General features: G+C 57.1%; 1 protein-coding gene across 3 annotated transcripts; it reads left to right on the top strand.

The window, feature by feature from the left end:
* Positions 1 to 1,009: 1,009 nt before the first annotated feature.
* Positions 1,010 to 16,932, top strand: RAB37 (RAB37, member RAS oncogene family). Of its 3 annotated transcripts, XM_054645318.2 has the most exons (10): positions 1,021 to 1,368; positions 6,908 to 7,018; positions 11,110 to 11,220; positions 13,233 to 13,274; positions 13,421 to 13,487; positions 13,573 to 13,625; positions 14,106 to 14,171; positions 14,921 to 14,977; positions 15,237 to 15,313; positions 15,424 to 16,932. In XM_054645318.2, the coding sequence occupies exons 1-10, from the start codon at positions 1,309 to 1,311 to the stop codon at positions 15,527 to 15,529; spliced, it is 750 nt and encodes a 249-aa protein (XP_054501293.1). In that variant the 5' UTR covers positions 1,021 to 1,308; the 3' UTR covers positions 15,530 to 16,932. The 3 variants fall into 3 exon arrangements, with proteins under 3 accessions (XP_077044418.1, XP_054501293.1, XP_054501294.2); XM_077188303.1 differs by lacking the exon at positions 11,110 to 11,220 and having other exon boundaries at positions 1,010 to 1,368; XM_054645319.2 differs by lacking the exons at positions 1,021 to 1,368; positions 6,908 to 7,018 and adding an exon at positions 9,043 to 9,207.
* The last annotated feature ends 1,442 nt before the right edge of the window (positions 16,933 to 18,374 follow it).

The raw sequence follows: 18,374 nt of genomic DNA, 5'->3' as shown, positions 1-18,374 counted from the left end.
CATGAGGCCATGGTCTGGCTGCAGGATGGTCTGGGTTAGGTTGGGTTGGGCTTTTTGACCTCAGGCAAGCCTGAACCCCACTGTCCCTATTGGTTTTAAAATTTTTTTCTGGCTATTGTTTCTGAGTCCAATCGTCTGACCCAGCAGAACCATCTCTGCAGTCAGAAGAAATAATGGGTAAATATAATTAGCAATGTCAGGCCCAGGCAGTCAAACAGCAATCGGATGGGTGCAGATGGCTCTTGGAAGCATGATCTGTTCCTCTGGCTTGAGGCCATCTGCTGCTCTTGAAGGAGGGAATTGGAGACTGAATCGAGTCTCTCTTAAATAAACTTCTGAGTAAAGATTAATTTATTTCCAGTGCAATGAACAACATCAGATTGCTCTAAAGGGAGTTGTAAAGAAAAGGATCTCAACAAGATATTGACTGTCACCCTCAGGTTCAGGCACAGCTTCATCCTGTTTCTAATAATTTTTTTTTACTCTAAGCAGGGGCTTAACTGGGCTCTGTGAATGCAGTGGAATCCCAAAGTGGACCTGTCGGGATAAACCATGCACAGCACCAGTTTGGTAAAGGTGGCCTGGCCAGCACGAGCTGCTGCCCCTCCCTGGGGTGACACGCCAGTGGCCACGCAGCTCTGTGCTTCATCCTGCCCTGTGCTTCATCCTGCCCGTGGGCTCTGTGGGCCGATGTCTGCAGGGCGTCAGCCAGAGCAGCCTCGGTGCGAGCAGGAGACTTCTGAAGCGCCAACGAGCCTGCTGTGAACCCGGGCTGGAGCAGGGCAGCGGGCCTGGCTCCGTGCTCAGCCCGGCACCGATCGCAGCTGGTACCGAAAATCTCTCTGCCAGGGCTGGCCGTGCCCCGTGGGTGCCTCCCGCGGCCGAGGGAAGGCCAGCGATTCCCGGCGGCGACGGCAGGGATCCCCGGGCTCTGCCCTGTCGGGGGGCTCTGTCGCGGTGCACAGAGATGGGGCGGGGAGCTGGGGAGGGACCAGCGGTTGTGCGGGGAGTCCGGCGGGCTCTGCCGGCGGGGGGGGCGCTCCCGCCGCCTCCCCGCCCCCGGGCGGGACCGGCCTCTCCCCGCTGCCCCCCGCCTCCTCCGGGCGGGGAACCCTGCGAGTGGCGGCGACGAGCACCGAGCAGCGCTGTCCTGCGGGGCCGGAGCGGGCCGGGCAGCGCCGCACCGGGCGGGCGCTGCGGGGCCGAACCGGGCCGGGCGCTGCCCGCGGTGCTGAGCGGGACGGGCGCTGCCCGCGGTGCTGCAGGGGCGGCCCGGCCCGGCCCGGGCACCCCCGAGCCCCCCCGGCCATGGGGGCCCGCGCCGCAGGCCCGGGGGGGGACGGCTACAACGAGGCACTGCTGCACAAGGTGATGGGGATGGGGATGGGGGCACCCGGGAGGGGGCTGAAGAGGGGGGAGAAAGGGCAGCGCTCCTGCTTGAACTTCCCGACAAATTCCGTCCCTCTGCCTTCCTCGCTCCTTGTCTCCCGGTGGGGTCCGTCTCTCACCCTCACCCCGGTGCGGCCGTGGGGGTGCGGCGGCAGCTCTGTCCCCCCTGTGGGCATGGGCAGCCTCCAGGGATTGGCCCCGGTCCCAGCACATCCTGGCTGATGGTAGGCAGGGGGGTGGCAGGATTCGGCGTGTTTGGGAAGCCAGGACTGCTGGAACGGGGCCAGCCCCGCGGCACAGCCCGCAGCCGCCCTTCAGCCGCTCCCGCTGTCCTGGCAGGCTCAGGGCGGGTCGGGGGCAGCTGAACCCCGGGGCTCTGTTTGCCAGAAGGAGATTAATGAGCTGGAACTTTCCTGCCATGAAATAGCCGTGTCCCAGAGACGTCCATTCCTGCCCTTCTTGCTTTGAAATCCTCTTTTGCAGTATTGCTGGGACTGTGTTTTTGTAACTCCTGGGACTGTGTTTTGTAACTGCAATGGCACGGAGGGTGGTCAGGTTTGGTGGTGTCTCTGCAAGATGTGGGGTGCTCAAGCTTTGCTGTGGGGACAGCAGCAGCAGGGATTTTGCTCTCTGCAGTCAGGCACTGCCCTGCAACTCCTGGAGTGATGGAGGAGGTGCTGATTTATCACAGATCCACCCATCATTCCTTCCTGCTGTCCTCACACTGCTTTCCTGCAGTCCCCAGTGACTGTGCAGGAACTGCCACCCTTGGGAAAACCAGGGATGGGACAAGACAGGAGAAGGACTGGGGTTGGGGTTCTGTGGATCCCTCTTCACAAATCCCAGTCTGTTCTGTATCCTGCTGTATTCAGGGCAAGGTGCCCAGCCCTTGATTAGTAGAAAAATATCAATTACTAGCAGTTCTCATTTCTGTTGTACATGGAATACATAGAACATGCCTCCAGGGATGACTTGAGAAACTTTGATTCTTTGCAAAGCCTTAACTCTCTCTTCTCCATGAAGCAGCTGCAGCAGTTAAGGAATTACATTGGTGGAAATGAGGCTCTGGGCAGAAGACCTGCCCAGGCAAATAACCATTCCAGTCCCACATTCCCTGCTGTTTCCCTTGATATTTTTCTGCCTCCCCTGGCTGGGCTGCTTGTCTTGCAGAAACAAGGCTGCTCTCACTCCAAGGAAGTGAGGCAGCAAATACCTCACTAGATCTTGTGTCTGAGCAAGCAATCACGTTTCAGATGTGTTGAAAAACCTCAAGAGAGCTTTGCAGTCTGGAGGCAAGGATTAAATGATTTCTGGTTGGTGGCTAAACCCAGACCTGGGGGGGAAATGGGCCCGGAGCTAACCAAAGCAGGAACAGCAGAGGTTTATTCTGGGCTGTTCCAGAGAAGTTTTGCTTGATACAAAATGATGAATTCTGCTCTCAGGTGGTTTGACCCATTGCCAATTCATTCTTCCTCCTCTGTGATTCCTGGGTCCATTAGCTGGAGCAAGACCCAAAGGCAGAGGGATGTGTTCCTTGTCTATAGTTGATCCAAGGTGTCAACAGGGGTTGCAAACAGGGATCTCCTGCATTATCTGAGCCAGGTTTTGTTTGATGCACAGCCCTAGAGCTCATGTCTGCAGGGCTGACATATAACTTCTGCCAAGGCAAGGGCCCAGCCAGGCTGGCAGAGGGCTCCAGGCTCTCTCTCAAGCTGGTATAAGTGTCTTGGCCATGGTGAAATAGTGTCTGGGGAGGTGGGGACAGCCCTGAACTGTTCCTGTGGCACATAGCAGCTTCTAGCATCATCCAACTCCATCCCTGGAGTACTGCTTGGAGCAGGGGAAAGGCAGCACAATTTTATATAAAGAGCAGGTTAAAAATAAGTCTCAGGGACTGAGAGTCTCAGCTTGAGAGGCCACAAGAGTGGGGCAGTGAGGGGCTGAAAGCAGACATGTCTTCACCCTCAGACCTCTCCCAGTGCTATGTCCCACTTTAGCTCTGCAGGCAGCGGTGCTGGGGGACGTACACATTCATCACAAATTGTTGTGATAAATCCTGCTCACCTGGGCACAAACCTGTGGGTCTGGGGCTTCATCAACTCCCTGAGAGCAACACCAGAGCCTGTGGAGGGCACTTCTCCCTTCCCTGCCTCCCCTGACTGGGGTTTTACCCTGCCAGGCTTCCATTAGCTATATTTAGCTCAGGCCCAGGTTGTGAATGTTTAATCTCGAAAATGAGCTGGGAAGACAACCTCAGCCCACATGCACTGTCCCAGATCTCCCATTTGGCTGGCACTGGAATTGCACCCATTGCCTCCCTGTGCTGCCTTGACAGCCGTGCAAAACCTCTCTTCCATCGGCAGGTTAGACCAAAATGTGTCTTTTCCTTGCAAGTATGGGAAGTTTGAATTATTTTGCCTTGTCCCTGCAGCCCATGCTGAGCCAGCGATGATTCTGACTGGAAGTGATCCATCCACATTAGAATTAGCCCCAAAACTAACTCAAGGTGCAGGGAGGGATATTTGCTCTTCCCCTAAGGCAGATCAGGCAGACAAGTCTTTTCAGGAGGGTCTTACAAGGTGGACCTGCTTTTCTCTGGCACTGTGGGGTGGTGGAGAAGTCAGGTTACCTCTGGGAAAGCACTGTTCCATCTCCACACCACCAGGCAGAGAGGATCAGCAGCACCAAAAGGAATCTTCCAACATTTTACTTAAGTTTCCCCTGAGAAAAACAAAAAGCAAACAAATCTACCCCCCCACCCAAAAAAAGAAGAAACAAACAAACAAACAAACAAAAGGAAACAAAAAACCCAACCACCAAAAAAAAAACCTCTGAAACAAAAAACCTGGGGGGGATGAGAAGGTGTGGAGGAGGTCTGTCTGTGGCTGAGGATGGGGGAAGAGTCAGGACAGCTATGGAACTTTGTCTCTGGGAGACTTTTTACTATCATGACTCAGTCATGTCCAGCCTGAGATTTCAAGGGCTAATAAGCCACATCTTCCCTACAGTGGGCTTTTTGTTCTTGTTTTTTGTTTATTTGGTGACCAGCCACAGTGATTTCTACTGTGCTGTCCCTCCACAGCCCATGAGCTTTTCCTGAAGTCATTAGGAATATCTCTTGGTGGTTCCAGGCCAAATTTTGCTGTTATTATTAAGTCATGAAGCAATTCATGGGTTGTCTCTATTATGAATCCCATTTAAATTATTAATAGAGGAATCTGCCTTTTATACATGTTCTCTGTAAACCCTGGGCTCTGGAGGCTTTCTGGTGCTCATTCCAACCAGCTCTTCTCCCTCCATAATTAATGCTGTTCTCTGCATTAACTGCTCCCAAAGACAGCACTGCAGGGTGCACCCAGTCCTGTTGCACATCTCAGCATCAGTATTTTACCTGGAAACAGTATGTAACACCAAATTATACAGCACTGAGGTGCAGGAGCCCCATGGTAATGAATTCTTGGAGTGCTTTCCTATCCAGCTGTTCCTGGGCATATCCTTTTCTCTGCACAGGGAAGAGTCCTGGGCCCTAGGGAAGAGCCAAGGAGGATTTGGGCAGGGAAATTTCCCCCAGGAAAGGGGTGAACCAGTTCCTCTGGCCCAGAGATTTCTGCCTCCCAACATTCCCCCAGTGCAAGCTCCCAGCTCACGCGGCTGCTCTGAATGTACAAGTGACCTGCAAAGAGCCCAGGCAGGGAGGAGGGAGAAATCTCTGCCTGCAGATCTGGGCACAGGTTGCTGCCTCTCAGCACACAGGCCTGTGTGGCAGCCTGCATCTGGCAGAGGTGCAGGGCTGCCTCCTGCCAACAGCTCTGCTCAGCAGGTCAGCTTTTCCCAGGACAGGTTCAGTGTTTGGGATGAGTTCTCCAAGGGAAAGTGCTGATTCACTGAGGCAAGCACTCACTGAAGTGTATCAGTGTGAGCACACTCCAGGCAGGTTGTGGGGTGGTGCTTTATGCAAGGCAGGATGCTGATTTCCTGCCAGTCCCACATCCCTGCATGGTTTGGGGTCCTCAGGCTCCTTGGCTTTTGGTTTCAGCCCACTTCTTTGGGATCTGTGGGGTGCAGGAATCTTGGCACCAGGGGCTGTGAAGCCCACATGGCCTCCCAGTGTATGGAATCAGGTCTGGGGCTGTTCAGGCATTTGATTAAACATTCCTTCACACTCACCCTGTGTTTCACAAGGGAAAGTGCAGGGCCTGAAGTAGTGCCAGGATTGGTCTCACCCCAGGGCACTTCAGGACAGGAGAGAGATAGGACCAGATGTGCACAGCGGCTCCCCTGCATATTGGGGAGGTACTGAAGCACCTTCAGGCTGGAGTCAAAGGACTGAAGTGTTGCAGGATGGAGCAAGGCTGCTGGAGCTGCACAAACACAAACCAAACAGAGGTAAAACAGATGCAGCCAAGTGTAGCAGAGGTGGATGCAGAGGGTGGGGAGGTTTAGTCTCAGCACCTCGCTGCCTCATTCCTGCAGTCTCAGGAGTGACAGGGGACCAGTAACAGAGGGGACACACCATGATTGCCAGAACTGCAGCTTCAGGAACACCCCTGTCCTGAAAGACAAAGCCCAAACCACCAGAAGGCTGGTAGCAGAGTGTTTATTTTTAATTCGTGTCCTGTGAAAGGGTTGAAAGTGGCTCAGTTTCCTGAAAGGATGGGAATGTTTGCCAGTGGCTCTGTGAACAAAACCCAGATACCAGCAGAGGGAAGGGAGGGGTTCTGTGTGTACTGCAGGTCTCCCTTAGGTCAGGGATTTTGAGGGACACGGGTAGGAGCAGAAGGGAAGATGAGCTCCCCAGGGGTACCAGGGCCATGGGCTGGCAGTGTGGGAGCTGCTTAAGAGGTGACAGCTCTGACACCAGCACAGCTCCCTTGTTCCTTCTGCTCAGGGATGGGAGCTGTCTGGGGTTTCCCATGGAGGCCGGAGAGGCAGAGGGACCCCATGATTTCAAACCCATCACTTTGCCAGGATGGAGTGCTGTGGGTCCCTGACATTAAGGCAGCACAAGGGCTGTGACCTGGCGAGGTTGTGTGGCTGTGGCAGCAGCTGTGTGCAGTAGCTGCAGGAGATGCTCTCTTTAGTAAACAGTTTTGGACTTGATCCAGTGACTCCAAAGTCCTCCCAAAGAGGTTTTCCAACAGGCCTGTGTGAGCCAAGGCTGCTTCTGCCTGGCAGCTTCCTGAGCTGGGGTAGGAGCTTCTCTCCTGCTCACTCTCCATGACAGGCTGTGCTTTACTTTCCCTCCCATCTTTCCTCTCTTTGACAGGGTCCAGTGGGTTTCAGACCTGAAGCTCATCCCAGAGAACATTTCATTAATTATAGAGATGGACAAAGGGGTGGAAATTCCTCTCTGGGCAAGTGGCAGAACCAAATATGACAGATCCAGGGGCTGGGTGGGTCCTTCTTGATCCTACTGCATTTGCTGCCACTTTCCCCCAGCACACTTACCCAAATGTCTGGCTCCCAGCTCCCCCATCACCTGCACCTGCACTGATGCCTCTTTATGTGGTCCTTGCAGACAATCCTGGTTGGAGACAGTGGCGTGGGGAAGACATCACTGCTGGTCCAGTTTGACCAGGGCAAGTTCATTCCTGGCTCCTTCTCTGCCACTGTGGGCATTGGGTTTACGGTAAGAGCCCAGTCCCTGGTCCTTGGTCTGTGCACTCACCCTTGGGGAGCAGCTTTATCTGGGGAATCAGGATCTGTGAATCTGTGGTAAGCACAAAGAATTGGATACTTTGCTTTGGTGCTGCTGGAGGAGGATTTTGGTTTTGCTGTGTGCTTCTTGGCATGCTTTGGACCACTGGGAGGGATGAAGGATGGGTAAAGTTCCATACTCCAAATCCCTTGGTGGGGCCGTGTCCGAGTGCAGCCTTGTGCTTCACACACAGAAAGCTGCCTTTGGAGCTGCCCTGCTCTGCCAGGGAGATGCCAGCCTGTGTCCTGCCTGTGTCCAGCCTGGGGCCCTGGCAGATGGTGACGGTGCTGGGAAAAGCACTCGTCTGCCATCCAGAGCTATTTGCAGAGCTGCTGTGGGGTCTCAAGAGGCTCTGATGTGTGTGTCCCCTCTCCTGGGAGAGCTCAGGACAGGCACAGTGCTTGGGACCTTACTCCAGAGAGACTGTCATCCCTTCAGCCTTGTGACAAAGCTGAAACTTAGCAAGGGGCTGGTACGTATGGGGATGCGATTACCCACAGGAATTTTGTTTTTAGTCCAGGCCAAGGAAGCAGGAAAATGTGGCCCCAGTGGTGATGGTCTGGGGCCAAGCAGCCCAGGGACCAGCAGCCAAGGTGCCTCTGCTGAGGGGCCTGAGCCATGGGCAGACAGAGGAGGCTCAGCCACACCATGGATCTCCTCCAGCTCCCGGCTGCCTTGTTTCTCTGGCAGCAAATGCCAGTGTGTGGAAGTGATGCTCAGCCAGGCATTTTTCCTGCCCAGCACGGTTTTCCATATCCTTCCAGCCCCCTCCCCATCTTACTGCAGGGAAGCTCAGCCACTTCCAGGAGCTCCAAGCTACCAGCCTCCAGCTCTGGGCACTTTCCTGGCCATAGAGCACATATAAACTATAAATCCCCCAGCTGGGTCTGAGCGCAGTTACAGGACTGGAAATACAGGTTCTATTTCCCGGGGGGCAGAGGAGGGCTTGGCTGGTGCAGGAGGTGGATGCCATTCCAGAGGGCATCTCTGTCACTGGACCTCCTGCAACCACATGTGGCCTTCACCTGGAGAGCAGAGAGAGGCACAGCACTGGAGCCCTGCACCCCTGGATCCCAGTGGTGTGAGCAGGGATGGGGGCTGCCCTGAGATTAGCCCTGATGTGGGAGAGATGAGATGAGTTGAGATATTCCTGGGAAAATAGATTGGGGAGGGCTCAAGGCTCCTATACATGAAGTGATGCCTGTAAGGCTGAAGACTTCGACCAGATGTAGTTCATGGATTTATATGAGGTTTTACGGGGTGGGGTTTTGGGTAACAAAACATCCCTCTCCAGGGAATTCTCCCACATTCCCATGCTTGGGCTTTTCCTAAATGAAGTGCAGTATGAGCTGGCCCCAGTGGCTGGTGTAGGATGCAGGGGGCTGCGAGCAGCCGGGGGAGCGGGAGGCCTGGCAGCCACCCCGGGTGAGGGGCAGGCGCCGGGGCACTGGCTCGGCTCGGCTCAGCTCACGGCTCCCGGCTCCACGCTGCTCACCCGAGCCCAGCTCAGCGCCGCTGGGGCTGCAGCAGAGGGGGCAAACCCCCACCCTGGGGTGGGCTGGGGGCTGGGACTGGGAGCTGCCATCCCCGCTGTGCCGGCGTGGCACGGTGGGATTTGGTAGCGCCGGGGTGTCCATCCCCACACTCTGTGAGGGACAAGGTGACTGTTCATGTGCGGGGTGAGCTGTTCCTCCCCGCGCCCGTGTCCGGAGGGACCTGCCGGGGCTCTGCCCGCTGTCCCGTGCAGCCAAGCCGGTAGCAAACCCCAGCACCGCGGGGTCCCCGCTGCGGGGGTGCAGTGGGACAGGTTCCCACTCTTCAGCCTCTTCCTCCTCCCCTCCCCTTGCCCGGGCTGGGCAGGGAGGCGGCCGGGGCACGGCCTCGGGGGTGGCATCGGCCGGGGAGGAGGAGGAAGAGGGGGAGGAGGAAGGCGGGTGGGGCCGCAGCTCCCGCAGCTCCCGCAGGTCCCGCGGCGCCGGGACTCGGCGGCTCCGCTCGGACGCGGCATGGGCAGCCCCGATGGGGCGGCGGGGAGCGAGACCCCGGGGGAGAGCGGGGAACCCCCGAAGAGCAGCGGGGATCCCCCGGCGCTGCCCCGGGATTACCAGCTGTCCGGCAAGGTGGGAGGCGGCGCGGGGGGAGCAGGGATGGACCCTCCGAGCCCTGCCAGAGCGGAAGGTTTGGGTTCGCCCCCGGCTTGGGGGAGACCAGGAGGGGTTTAGGGTTTAGGAAGGGTCCCGAGGGCCGCCCGCTTCCTCCGCTGCTGCAATCGCGCCCAGGAAGCGGCCGCGAAACGGGGAGGAAGGCGAAGGAGGCGGCAGCCGCAGCTGATCCCCCCATCCCTCCTCTGCCCCGGGAGCCCCCGATGCAGCAGGTGCCGGGATTGGGGTTTTCCTTCCCGGGAGGTGGAGATGGAGCGTCCCTGTCCCGAGGGTGCCGTCTGTGCCCCGGGGGTGTCCCTGCCCGGCAGTGGCATAGGAGGGACCAGCTTCAGGAACAGGACTTTGGGGGGCTCCCGGGGGAAGAGGAGCGTGGCCGAACTCTGCCCCCCGAAAGCCCGTCAGACCTTTTCCAGGGCAAGGGGCTCCTGCCAGCCCCACAACAGTGCCCACCATGGCACAGGGCAGGGGGAGCAGGACCCCATCCAGGCCATCGCAGCACCCCAAGGGCTCCAAGGTGGGAACAGCATTTCAGCCCTGGATCCAGCCCAGGGCCCCCTTCACCCACACTGCAGCATGCCACTTATGAATGTCTCTGCACCCCTGCCAGGCCTCCTTTCTGAGTGCCCCCCTCTTCCCCACCCCAGCCTAGGCAAGGGTTGCCCCAGGAAGCACCTTCTTCATCCAAGCAGCTCAGGGGAAGCACGGGACTGATGAACCTTTTACCCCCAAAATTTAATATACAGCCTCAGGCTGAGCCCAGCACTGATGGTGTCAGCCCCGACACCCCCTGCTCCCTCACTGAGCCGGTTCCAAAGTGGTTCTGCACGCTGTCACCTTCTCTAAACTGCTTTTATTCCTTTGCCTTTATCCTCCCCTCTCTGACTCCTCTTCATGGAGGGCAATTTCCATGTTTGAGGGAGAAAAACAGTTTTCAGCTTGGTCTAGAGTGAGGTGGAGGCAGAACTGAGCAGTGTCCTCAGCTCCCCACAAGTCCTGGGGAAGGATTTGGCCAGCAAAAGTGGTAGCAGGAGGCAGAGCATTTCCAGCCACCAGCTTTGTCATTTGCTGTGCCATCCTGTGGAAGGTGGCCATGGCCCACAGGGGCAGCAGGGCTGCAGAGGTTTACTTTGCAAGCTCCAGCATCCTGTCAGGTGGGTATGCAGGGATGGACCTTCCTGCTGAAGTCCTGCTCACTGCTATTTTTCATAAGGGTGAAAAATGATGCAGTCAGGTTAATGATTGCTGGGCAGGAACAGGTTGCTGCAGGAAGGCAGAAAGAACACAGCATTGGGAAAGGCTGTGCTTATGGAGCCCAGCATTGGTCTTGGCTGCTCCCTGCCTGAGTCCAGTGGTGCTGGAGTGGCTGGAGAGCCTGGGCTGATCCTGTTTGCTTAGCAGGAGGGGAAAGGCACCATGTTTACTTTGGTGTCTGCAGCAGGCACTGACAGGGAGAGAGTCCCGGACACGCAGGGTTTGCCCAAGCCATGCATCAGCCCTTGGGCTGGGCACACCCGGGTCAGGGGCATTTGGGAGCTGTGGCTGGTTCTCTAGGAGCCTGCTGCGCTGGGAGATGGCCAGGGCGTGGCTAGGAGATATCTCTTCTTGCTGCAGTACTTGCTTTCACACCAGCTCTCCCCCTCTTCCATGGCTGGGGGCTGCCCTGCTGCCCTGGGGCACTGCTTGGCCGCACCCTCAGGGGTCCCACCCACACCCAGCCCCCACGGGGCTTTCCAGACACATCGGGACCAGCCCTGGGGAGAGAAACGAAGGGAGAGAAGGAACTGGGGAGGGCTCAGCACCAGTCAGGGGTGCTGCTCCCTCCCTGTCCTGCTGACATCTCTCCCTGCGCCCATCTTGCAGGTGATGTTACTTGGAGACTCGGGCGTGGGGAAAACCTGCTTCCTGCTCCAGTTCAAAGACGGGGCCTTTCTCTCCGGGACGTTCATTGCCACCGTGGGCATAGATTTCCGGGTGAGACCACCACAGCTGCCAGCCCCTCGCCCCCCTCCACCTGCACCTTGGCCAGGACAGGGTGCTGGGCAGGGAGAATGGGGGTTTCCAGCCTCTGTACCCCCAATTATCTCCCAACCAGCTGCAGGTTCTTGCTGGAACCCTTCCACCCCTCCCTGGGAGAGCAGTAACAGACAGAAGAGCCCACTGGTACTGTTGCCTCTTACCTTTAAATCAGCAAAGAGTCTAGGTTTAGCCCATCCCAGCTGTGTTCATGGTCTGGGGGTGTGTGCTGGACAGCCAGTACACTCCACCATGAAGGCCAAAGCCAACAGCTGGGGGGGACAAACACAGGTTGCTGTAATTTTATGTCTTGAAAGGGCTGAAATAGGCTGCTGAGAAGTTGCTAGGGTTACTAGATTCTGTTTAAACCTCCACACTGCTGTCTGCTCACCAAATTTCAGCTGCAGGATCTTTCTAAGGGTGTCCAGGGAGGCACAGCTGTTTGCAGCACAGGGCAGAGCAGGAAGGAAGTCACGGGGGTGTCCCCGGGCAGGGCTCTGCCCACAGCCACCGGCACCTGTCAAGTGCGGTCAGAGCTTCCTCTGCCCCCACAGCTGCAGCTGCTCCTGTTTGCTGCCACTTTTGCTGCCCTAGCTGTCTTTGGCTTTTGGTGGAACTGGGGGCTTGGTGATCAGGGGCTGGGGGAGAAAGATGGCTGTGGGTTTGGTTTGAAGAGGCCATGAGGCCTGTCCTTATGATAAAGTCATGAAAGGAGGAAAATCTGCTGTATCCCACTGCTGGGCTCAATGCTGCTCTCCCCAGAGGTGTTGCCAGCCCGTAGGTGCCTGCTCTGCCTCGTGCAAGCATCCCTTCCAGCAGCTCATGGTTCACTGCTCTAGGTAATCTCCAGAGTCTCCTAGGGCATGTTTTTGTTTTTTGCTCAAATGCTGTCATCACCACATGGGCTGAATTTCCATTTCAAACAATTCCAGGCAACCAAATTATTTATAGGGGTCAGGGGTCTTCTCTTTCCAGATTCCAAGTATGATTCTTTAGGAGTCTTAAAATAGCTTTTCAGTAGATTTGCTTTTCTTTTTTCTGGCCTCTGGAGAGAAGCCCCTGTGCTTCTGAGATGAGAATAGCGATTGCTTAAGCCTCAATAGCTGCCTTCCCAGCTCAGTTGGAAATGCTTATTTCCTTTCCTGGTCCCAGCCCAGCCTGGCTGCAAACCTGACCCAGGAGATTTCCTCCTGCCGTGCTGGATACAGCTGTGTGCTACATGCAGCCCCTCCAGCTCAGTGTTTTCTACCTCCTTTAAGAACCAAGCAAGGCTCCACCACCAAGAAAACATGAGCAGGACATCCAGCAGCACCCAGTGCACATGCCCAGGCAGTTTGTAGCATCCAAACCCCTTAAATTACTGCAAACAGGCTAGATTTTTAGTGCAGCAGTGGTTCCTGAGCACATGGGAGCTGAAGAGTCGTGTCAGAAAGAGCAGGGCTTTTTGGTGAGCAAACATAAAAATGCACCAACCTGTTATTAATAAATGCAAAATTATGTGTGGTTCATCCATGCTTCCCCACTTCCGCAGCTCTGCCAACTTCCCGGGGGCTGCTGCAATCCCAGAGCTTCCCAACAGGAGCCGGAGCAGGTCGGTGTTCCTGGGGCTTGCTGGGCAGCCAAGGTCATTAACTGACTCATTAGGGCACTTGGGAGCCAAGGACAGGGACTCTGGCTGTAGGAAATGAACGAGGCACTGGATCCAAGGCAGGCTGGGATCTTGCTGTCTCCTCTCCACTGATTCTGCCTCGAGCGGTTGCTGCTCTGGGATGTCCCTGTAGCTGCCAAGCAATGAGGATCACGGTTTGTAGCAATGAAGCTTCGATGTCCAGCCCCACAGGCAGCCTTGCTTCTTTCCACTGGCCCAGGGAGAGCGACTGAGGGGCTGTGGAATGCCAGCTCAGTACCAGGGCTGGCTGGCACATGCACATGCTTTGGGCTGATAAACCTGCTCTCCTTGTCTTCTGCAGAACAAAGTGGTGGCCGTGGATGGTGTGAAGGTGAAGTTGCAGGTGAGCTTTGGGAGGGGGGAAGAAACTTCCAGATGGAAACCCACCTCAGGCTGAGCGTGGTGGTCTGGCAGGGCTGGGAGCCACAGGAGCAGACCCAGCTCGGGGAGGTTGCTCTCCCTGCTCTCACCAGGGCAGTTTCTCAGCAGATCTGGGATACAGCAGGACAGGAGCGTTTCCGCAGCGTCACCCATGCCTACTACCGGGATGCCCAAGGTGAGTTTGGGGTTCAGCAGGGATGGGGAGACCATCCAGAGCACATTCCTGCAGTGCAGCAATGCCTCTGCCTCTTCCCCTCCAGCCCTGCTCCTGCTCTACGATATCACCAGCAAGATGTCCTTCGACAACATCCGCGTGAGTCCCACCAAGGGTTGGGGGAGTTTCTCCCAGGGCCTGGGAGCGCGGGTGCCCTGCTTGGCTGCCCGGCTGTTTGGAGCAGTTGGGAGCCTGCTTTACCTGTGAGCACTGGCTGTTCTGGCCAGACCCAGCCAGCTGGGAGCTCATCCCAGGGCACCTGGCTGGATGCTGCACGGCTGGGTGAGTTTTGTTTAAGGACACGGTGAATGCCTGAGGGAGAAAACATGGTTTGGGAAGGATGTGAACCACGGCTTGGGCTGTAGCCAGGAGACGGGGCGTTTTCAGGACTGCTCATCTGTGATGCTGGGATAATTCCTGTGCCAAGAAAAGTCATTATCCCTGTCCTTGTGGGGGAGAGATGGGGGTGCTGAGGGGATGTGAGGGCTGAGAGGGAAGGGAGGGGGTGCTGAGGGGTGGGGGCTGAATTGGGAGGGACAAGAGTACCCTTCACCCCGACACAGTCCTGCTGCCCTACAGGCCTGGCTGACGGAGATCCATGAGTATGCCCAGAAGAACGTGGTCATCATGTTGCTGGGCAATAAGGTGTGTGCAGGGTCCCCGTCCACCCTGGGGTTTGCTGTGCTGTGCCGTGCCCCTGCCATCCCCATGGCTGTGCAGGGATGGGGCTCTGCCTGCACCCTCTGCCGGGTTCTGCTTCTTTCTGGGCCCAGCCAAGCGCAGAGGTGGCTCCTCTGTCCCCGGAGTGGTTCCCCTGTCCCAAATGTCCCCAGGGTTTGGGGCCTCGGGGAGGGCAGTGTTCCCGGTGGCCAGCGGGTGGCAGCACGAGCCTGAGGAGCCAGGTACGGGGTGCTCCTCGAACGAGATGCTTTGGTAGGGGATGCCCACCCAGGCCTGGATGCACCCCTGGACCTCAGGTAACCCCAAGCCCTAAAGGCCCAACAAGGTCCCAGATTCTCTCCAGGAGTCAAAGATGCTGCTGGGTGCCCAGTGCCCAACTGGATTTCCCCCTGGGACTGGATGTCCCCTAGATCCTGGATGATGCTGGGTACTTAATGCCCAGCAGGGTACCAGAGCCTCCCTGGGTCCTGGATGCTCTCAGGTACTGTCCCAGGTCTTCAGTGTCCCCAGGTCCCAGGTTCCCCCTGATATCCTCAATGCCACCAGGTCCCAGAAGCTCCACAGATCCCAGATTCTCTGGGCAGTGGATACTTCTGGATCCATGTTGCCCCTCGTTCCTGTCAGCCCCCTGAACACCCCACACTGCTGGTTTGCCAGATGCCCCAGGATGCCAGCTGCTCTGGTGTGTGGGGACATTTTTCTTCCCTTGGCAGGCTGATGTGAGCAGCGAGAGAGCTGTGAGGACAGAGGATGGAGCATCACTGGCCAGGGTGAGTTGTGCTATGGTCTAACCCAACTTAAGCCCCCCCAGACAATTTCAGGTCACTCAGGGTTCCCATGCAGCCGTGCCATCCCCTCTGAGTGCCCAGGCCTGCCTGGCTCTTGCAGGGCAGCACAGCAGTCCTGCAAAACCTGGGACAAGGCAGGGAGGGGGTGACCCTCAAGCCTTGTCCAGGCTACATGGGTGATTCAGAGGGCCAGGAGGGCATCCTGGGGATGGCCACTGATGGGGTCGTGCTGCTCTTGTAGGAGTATGGAGTGCCTTTCATGGAGACAAGTGCCAAGACAGGCATGAACGTGGAGCTGGCCTTCCTGGCCATTGCCAAGTGAGTACCTGGGGCCAGGGCACTGAACAAGGAAGGTGTCCCCTGCAGCCCCACCACCTCCCACACCCCAGCACAGTGTGGGAGGGGGTAACACAGCCTCACCCCTCTAGGGAGCTGAAGCAGCGTGCGGTGCAGCCACTGGATGAGCCCCACTTCCAGATCCACGATTACATCGAGTCACAGAAGAAGAAAACCAGCTGCTGTGCCTTCTCCTGAGGGTGGCCCAGAGGAGCTGGCAGGCCTGGGGGCCCAGGTGTGAAGCAGAGTTGGGCCCTATCCTGCCCTCAAGCACCGGAGGGAACCAAGCTCTGACAAGCCAAGGTGGATGGCACAGTACAGTGGAGCAGAGTGCATGAGGAGGGCCCTTGTCCTGGTGCCAGGATTCAGATCCTGCTGCCCTGCAGAGCAATGACCTCTGTGCCATCGTGGGAATCACTATGGTGTGGTGACTGCCAGCCTGGCCAGCATTCCATGGTGATCCATCACTTCCACCACATGAGCAGGGTGCAGGACACAGCCACACACCTCACTGAGGGATCCTTGGTGCAGCTGGAGGAGATGTGCCATGGATGAGCCTCCCTGCAGCCCCCAGTCCTGTCCTCCCTTGCAGCTATTCCTGCTCACTGTGCTGCTGTTGTCCAACTGGAAGGGCCTGGTACAGCCCCCATGTCCCTGGTGCTGTCAGGCTCTGGCTTCCCTCCAAGGAACTTCAGCTCTGTCCCCCCAGGCTGCCCCACACCCCAATGCCCACGCTCAGCTGTGGCTCCTCATTTCTGCGGTTGCTGCCAATGGCTTTTATCTTCCTGCCACCACAAATGCAATGATGTCCCCATTGTATCCTGGCTCTGCTCGAGGGAAGGGCTGGGATGGGGAAGGGTCCAGCCAAACCTGCTCCCTGCCCACACAGCTGGTGTGAGAAATAAAATTCCCCTGGGAGCATCTGAGCAATGCTTGGGGCACTTCTGGTACACACAGCAATTTGGAAAAACTTTGCTTCCCCCATGTTGTAGCCACAGAAATTAGAGAATTTTTTTTTTTTTAAAAGAAAAGGCTTTTTCATTTCAATGCCTCCACACTGAACCATCTCCAACCTCAAGCAGGAGATGCCCATGATGGCATCACCTGGGGTGATGCTTCAGCCCTGCTACCTCCCAGGCCAGGCTGGGTTTCTCTCCTGTCACTGTCCATATAATACAACTATGCCTTCCTGCTGCTGGCAAATAGCAGCTGGAACCCACTTTCAGGCATCTTTCAGATGCCTGAGAGCCTTCAGCCAGCAAACTGCTCTGTTGGGTGCTGGTGGGGCTCAGGGACATCCCTGGTGCTCAGCCCAGCTCTGTTGCTCCCTTGAGCACACTGTCCACTGCTCTGAGCAGTCAGATGATGAATATTTGGTTGTGTAACTGAAGCATTGATGCAGAGAGCAGCTGTGGAGGGTATGGCACTGCACATAGGAGTCAGGGACTGTCCAGCACATCTGTCCCCATCAGCATCTTCTCTGGCTCTGCACCTGACTGCTTGTGTCTCACCTGCCCTGGTGCCTCCTTCATCTCTGCTCTGCTCCTGGGTCTCTCTTTGCAAGTTTACAGATTAAAAGCTGAGTATTTTTTGAGGCTTTGCATCTGCCTGATTGTTTATTGCGTGAGAAATCCCTGCCCTGGGTCTGCAACGTGGGAGGCTGCTTGCACACAGGCGCTGCAGAGCGGCCGGCCCGGGGCCCTGGGAGCAGCCGTGAGGAGGGGGGAGCACCCACGGCCCCTTCCTCCCTGCCTTCCTCCCGGGGGGAACTTTCATTGCACATTTCAGACAGACCAAAGGTGAGAGGGGAAGAGTAAACATGGCCTGTTAAATTAAAACCAACCTCCTCCCCTGCTGTTCTCATGGTGCGGAGTCCAGCATTCCCCAAATAACTCCGTCTTCCCACCAATGGCATTGCTGCTGCCGCTTGGCTGATGTCTGCAAAAAAATGCTGGATGGCTTCAACACAAACAGACGTTGGCTCTTTTCTTTTTCCATCCTCCTGCCTGAGCTCCTTTAACTTCACTCCAAGATGCAAAGGGCAGGAGGAGGCAGCTGGGGCGCGACGGTCCTGCCTGTGCCCTGCCATCCCGCAGGCACTATTGGACCCAAAAGTAGCTTTGGCTGTTTCCTTTGCTGCTGCCTTTCTTCCTTATCTCGGTCCCGTGCTCCAACCAGCCCTGCTGGAGCTGGGCTTTGTTTCCTGACTGAGCACAGGGTACCCAAGATGCGCTCTGCATCTGCCCTTCCAAAAAGCTCACTTGCAGGGCTGCGCTGCTCACAGCCCCCTTACCAAGGGGACGGCTGTGCCACGGGCGATAGATCCCCTGTCCTGGGGCCGTACCACAACACGGCTTGCCCTGGTTTTCCCCTCCGAAGGCATTTGCCGCCGGCTGCCGTGGGATTCCTCTCCGCCGTTTTTCTCAGCGCCGAGCGGCCGCGGGCGAATGCTCAGCCGAGTGGAGGAAACAAATGAGCCCACCCTCCGCTCCCAGCTGCGTCCCACGGAGCTGGAGCACGGCCACGCCGAGCACACAGGGAGTTCTTCGGCCGCTGGGGTCCCTGAGCAGGGTTTTGGAGCAGAGCGCCTTGTGAGAGACGTGTGCCACGGCATGCAGCTGTCCCCTCCTTGCTTGCGGTCTGCAGCTCGGTTAAACGTGATCCTGGCTGCCCTGAGGACCTTTGCCCAGGAACTTCAGCCAGGCCCTGCACTGGGAGACACCTCTGTGCTACCCTCTCTGGGACAGTCCCAGGACTCAGCTCTGCCTGGCACCAGCAGCCCTGCGGCATGGCCGTAGCAGCCCAGACTAGTTACTGCCTTGCTCTGTCCTGGCTGAGTCCAAACCCCAGGATCTCACATGCTCATGACCCCCTGCAGCTACCTGTGCTTCAATCCATGAGCAGAGAACATGGAGCCAGGGCAGAGCAAATCCCCTGGGGTTCCCTCCACCTTCCCCCCCTTCGGGCCATCAGATCTAGGGGGCTGAGCAAGGTTCAGGGGCGGCTGGGGGAACAGGGCTGGCATCTCATTTCCACTGCAAAA

This window comes from Agelaius phoeniceus, chromosome 19 (genome assembly GCF_051311805.1).
Source record: "Agelaius phoeniceus isolate bAgePho1 chromosome 19, bAgePho1.hap1, whole genome shotgun sequence".
NCBI lineage: Eukaryota > Metazoa > Chordata > Aves > Passeriformes > Icteridae > Agelaius > Agelaius phoeniceus.
Note: the sequence above shows the minus strand (reverse complement) of the source record. Positions and strands in the feature narration are given on the sequence as shown.

Excerpts from the sequence above, each read along its gene's own strand:
- RAB37 (XM_054645318.2), top strand. The coding sequence starts at position 1,309 with ATGGGGGCCCGCGCCGCAGGCCCGGGGGGGGACGGCTACAACGAGGCA. Across the intron at positions 1,369-6,907 it reads ACGAGGCACTGCTGCACAAG|ACAATCCTGGTTGGAGACAG; the intron begins GTGATGGGGATG and ends TGGTCCTTGCAG. Across the intron at positions 7,019-11,109 it reads CTGTGGGCATTGGGTTTACG|GTGATGTTACTTGGAGACTC; the intron begins GTAAGAGCCCAG and ends CCCATCTTGCAG.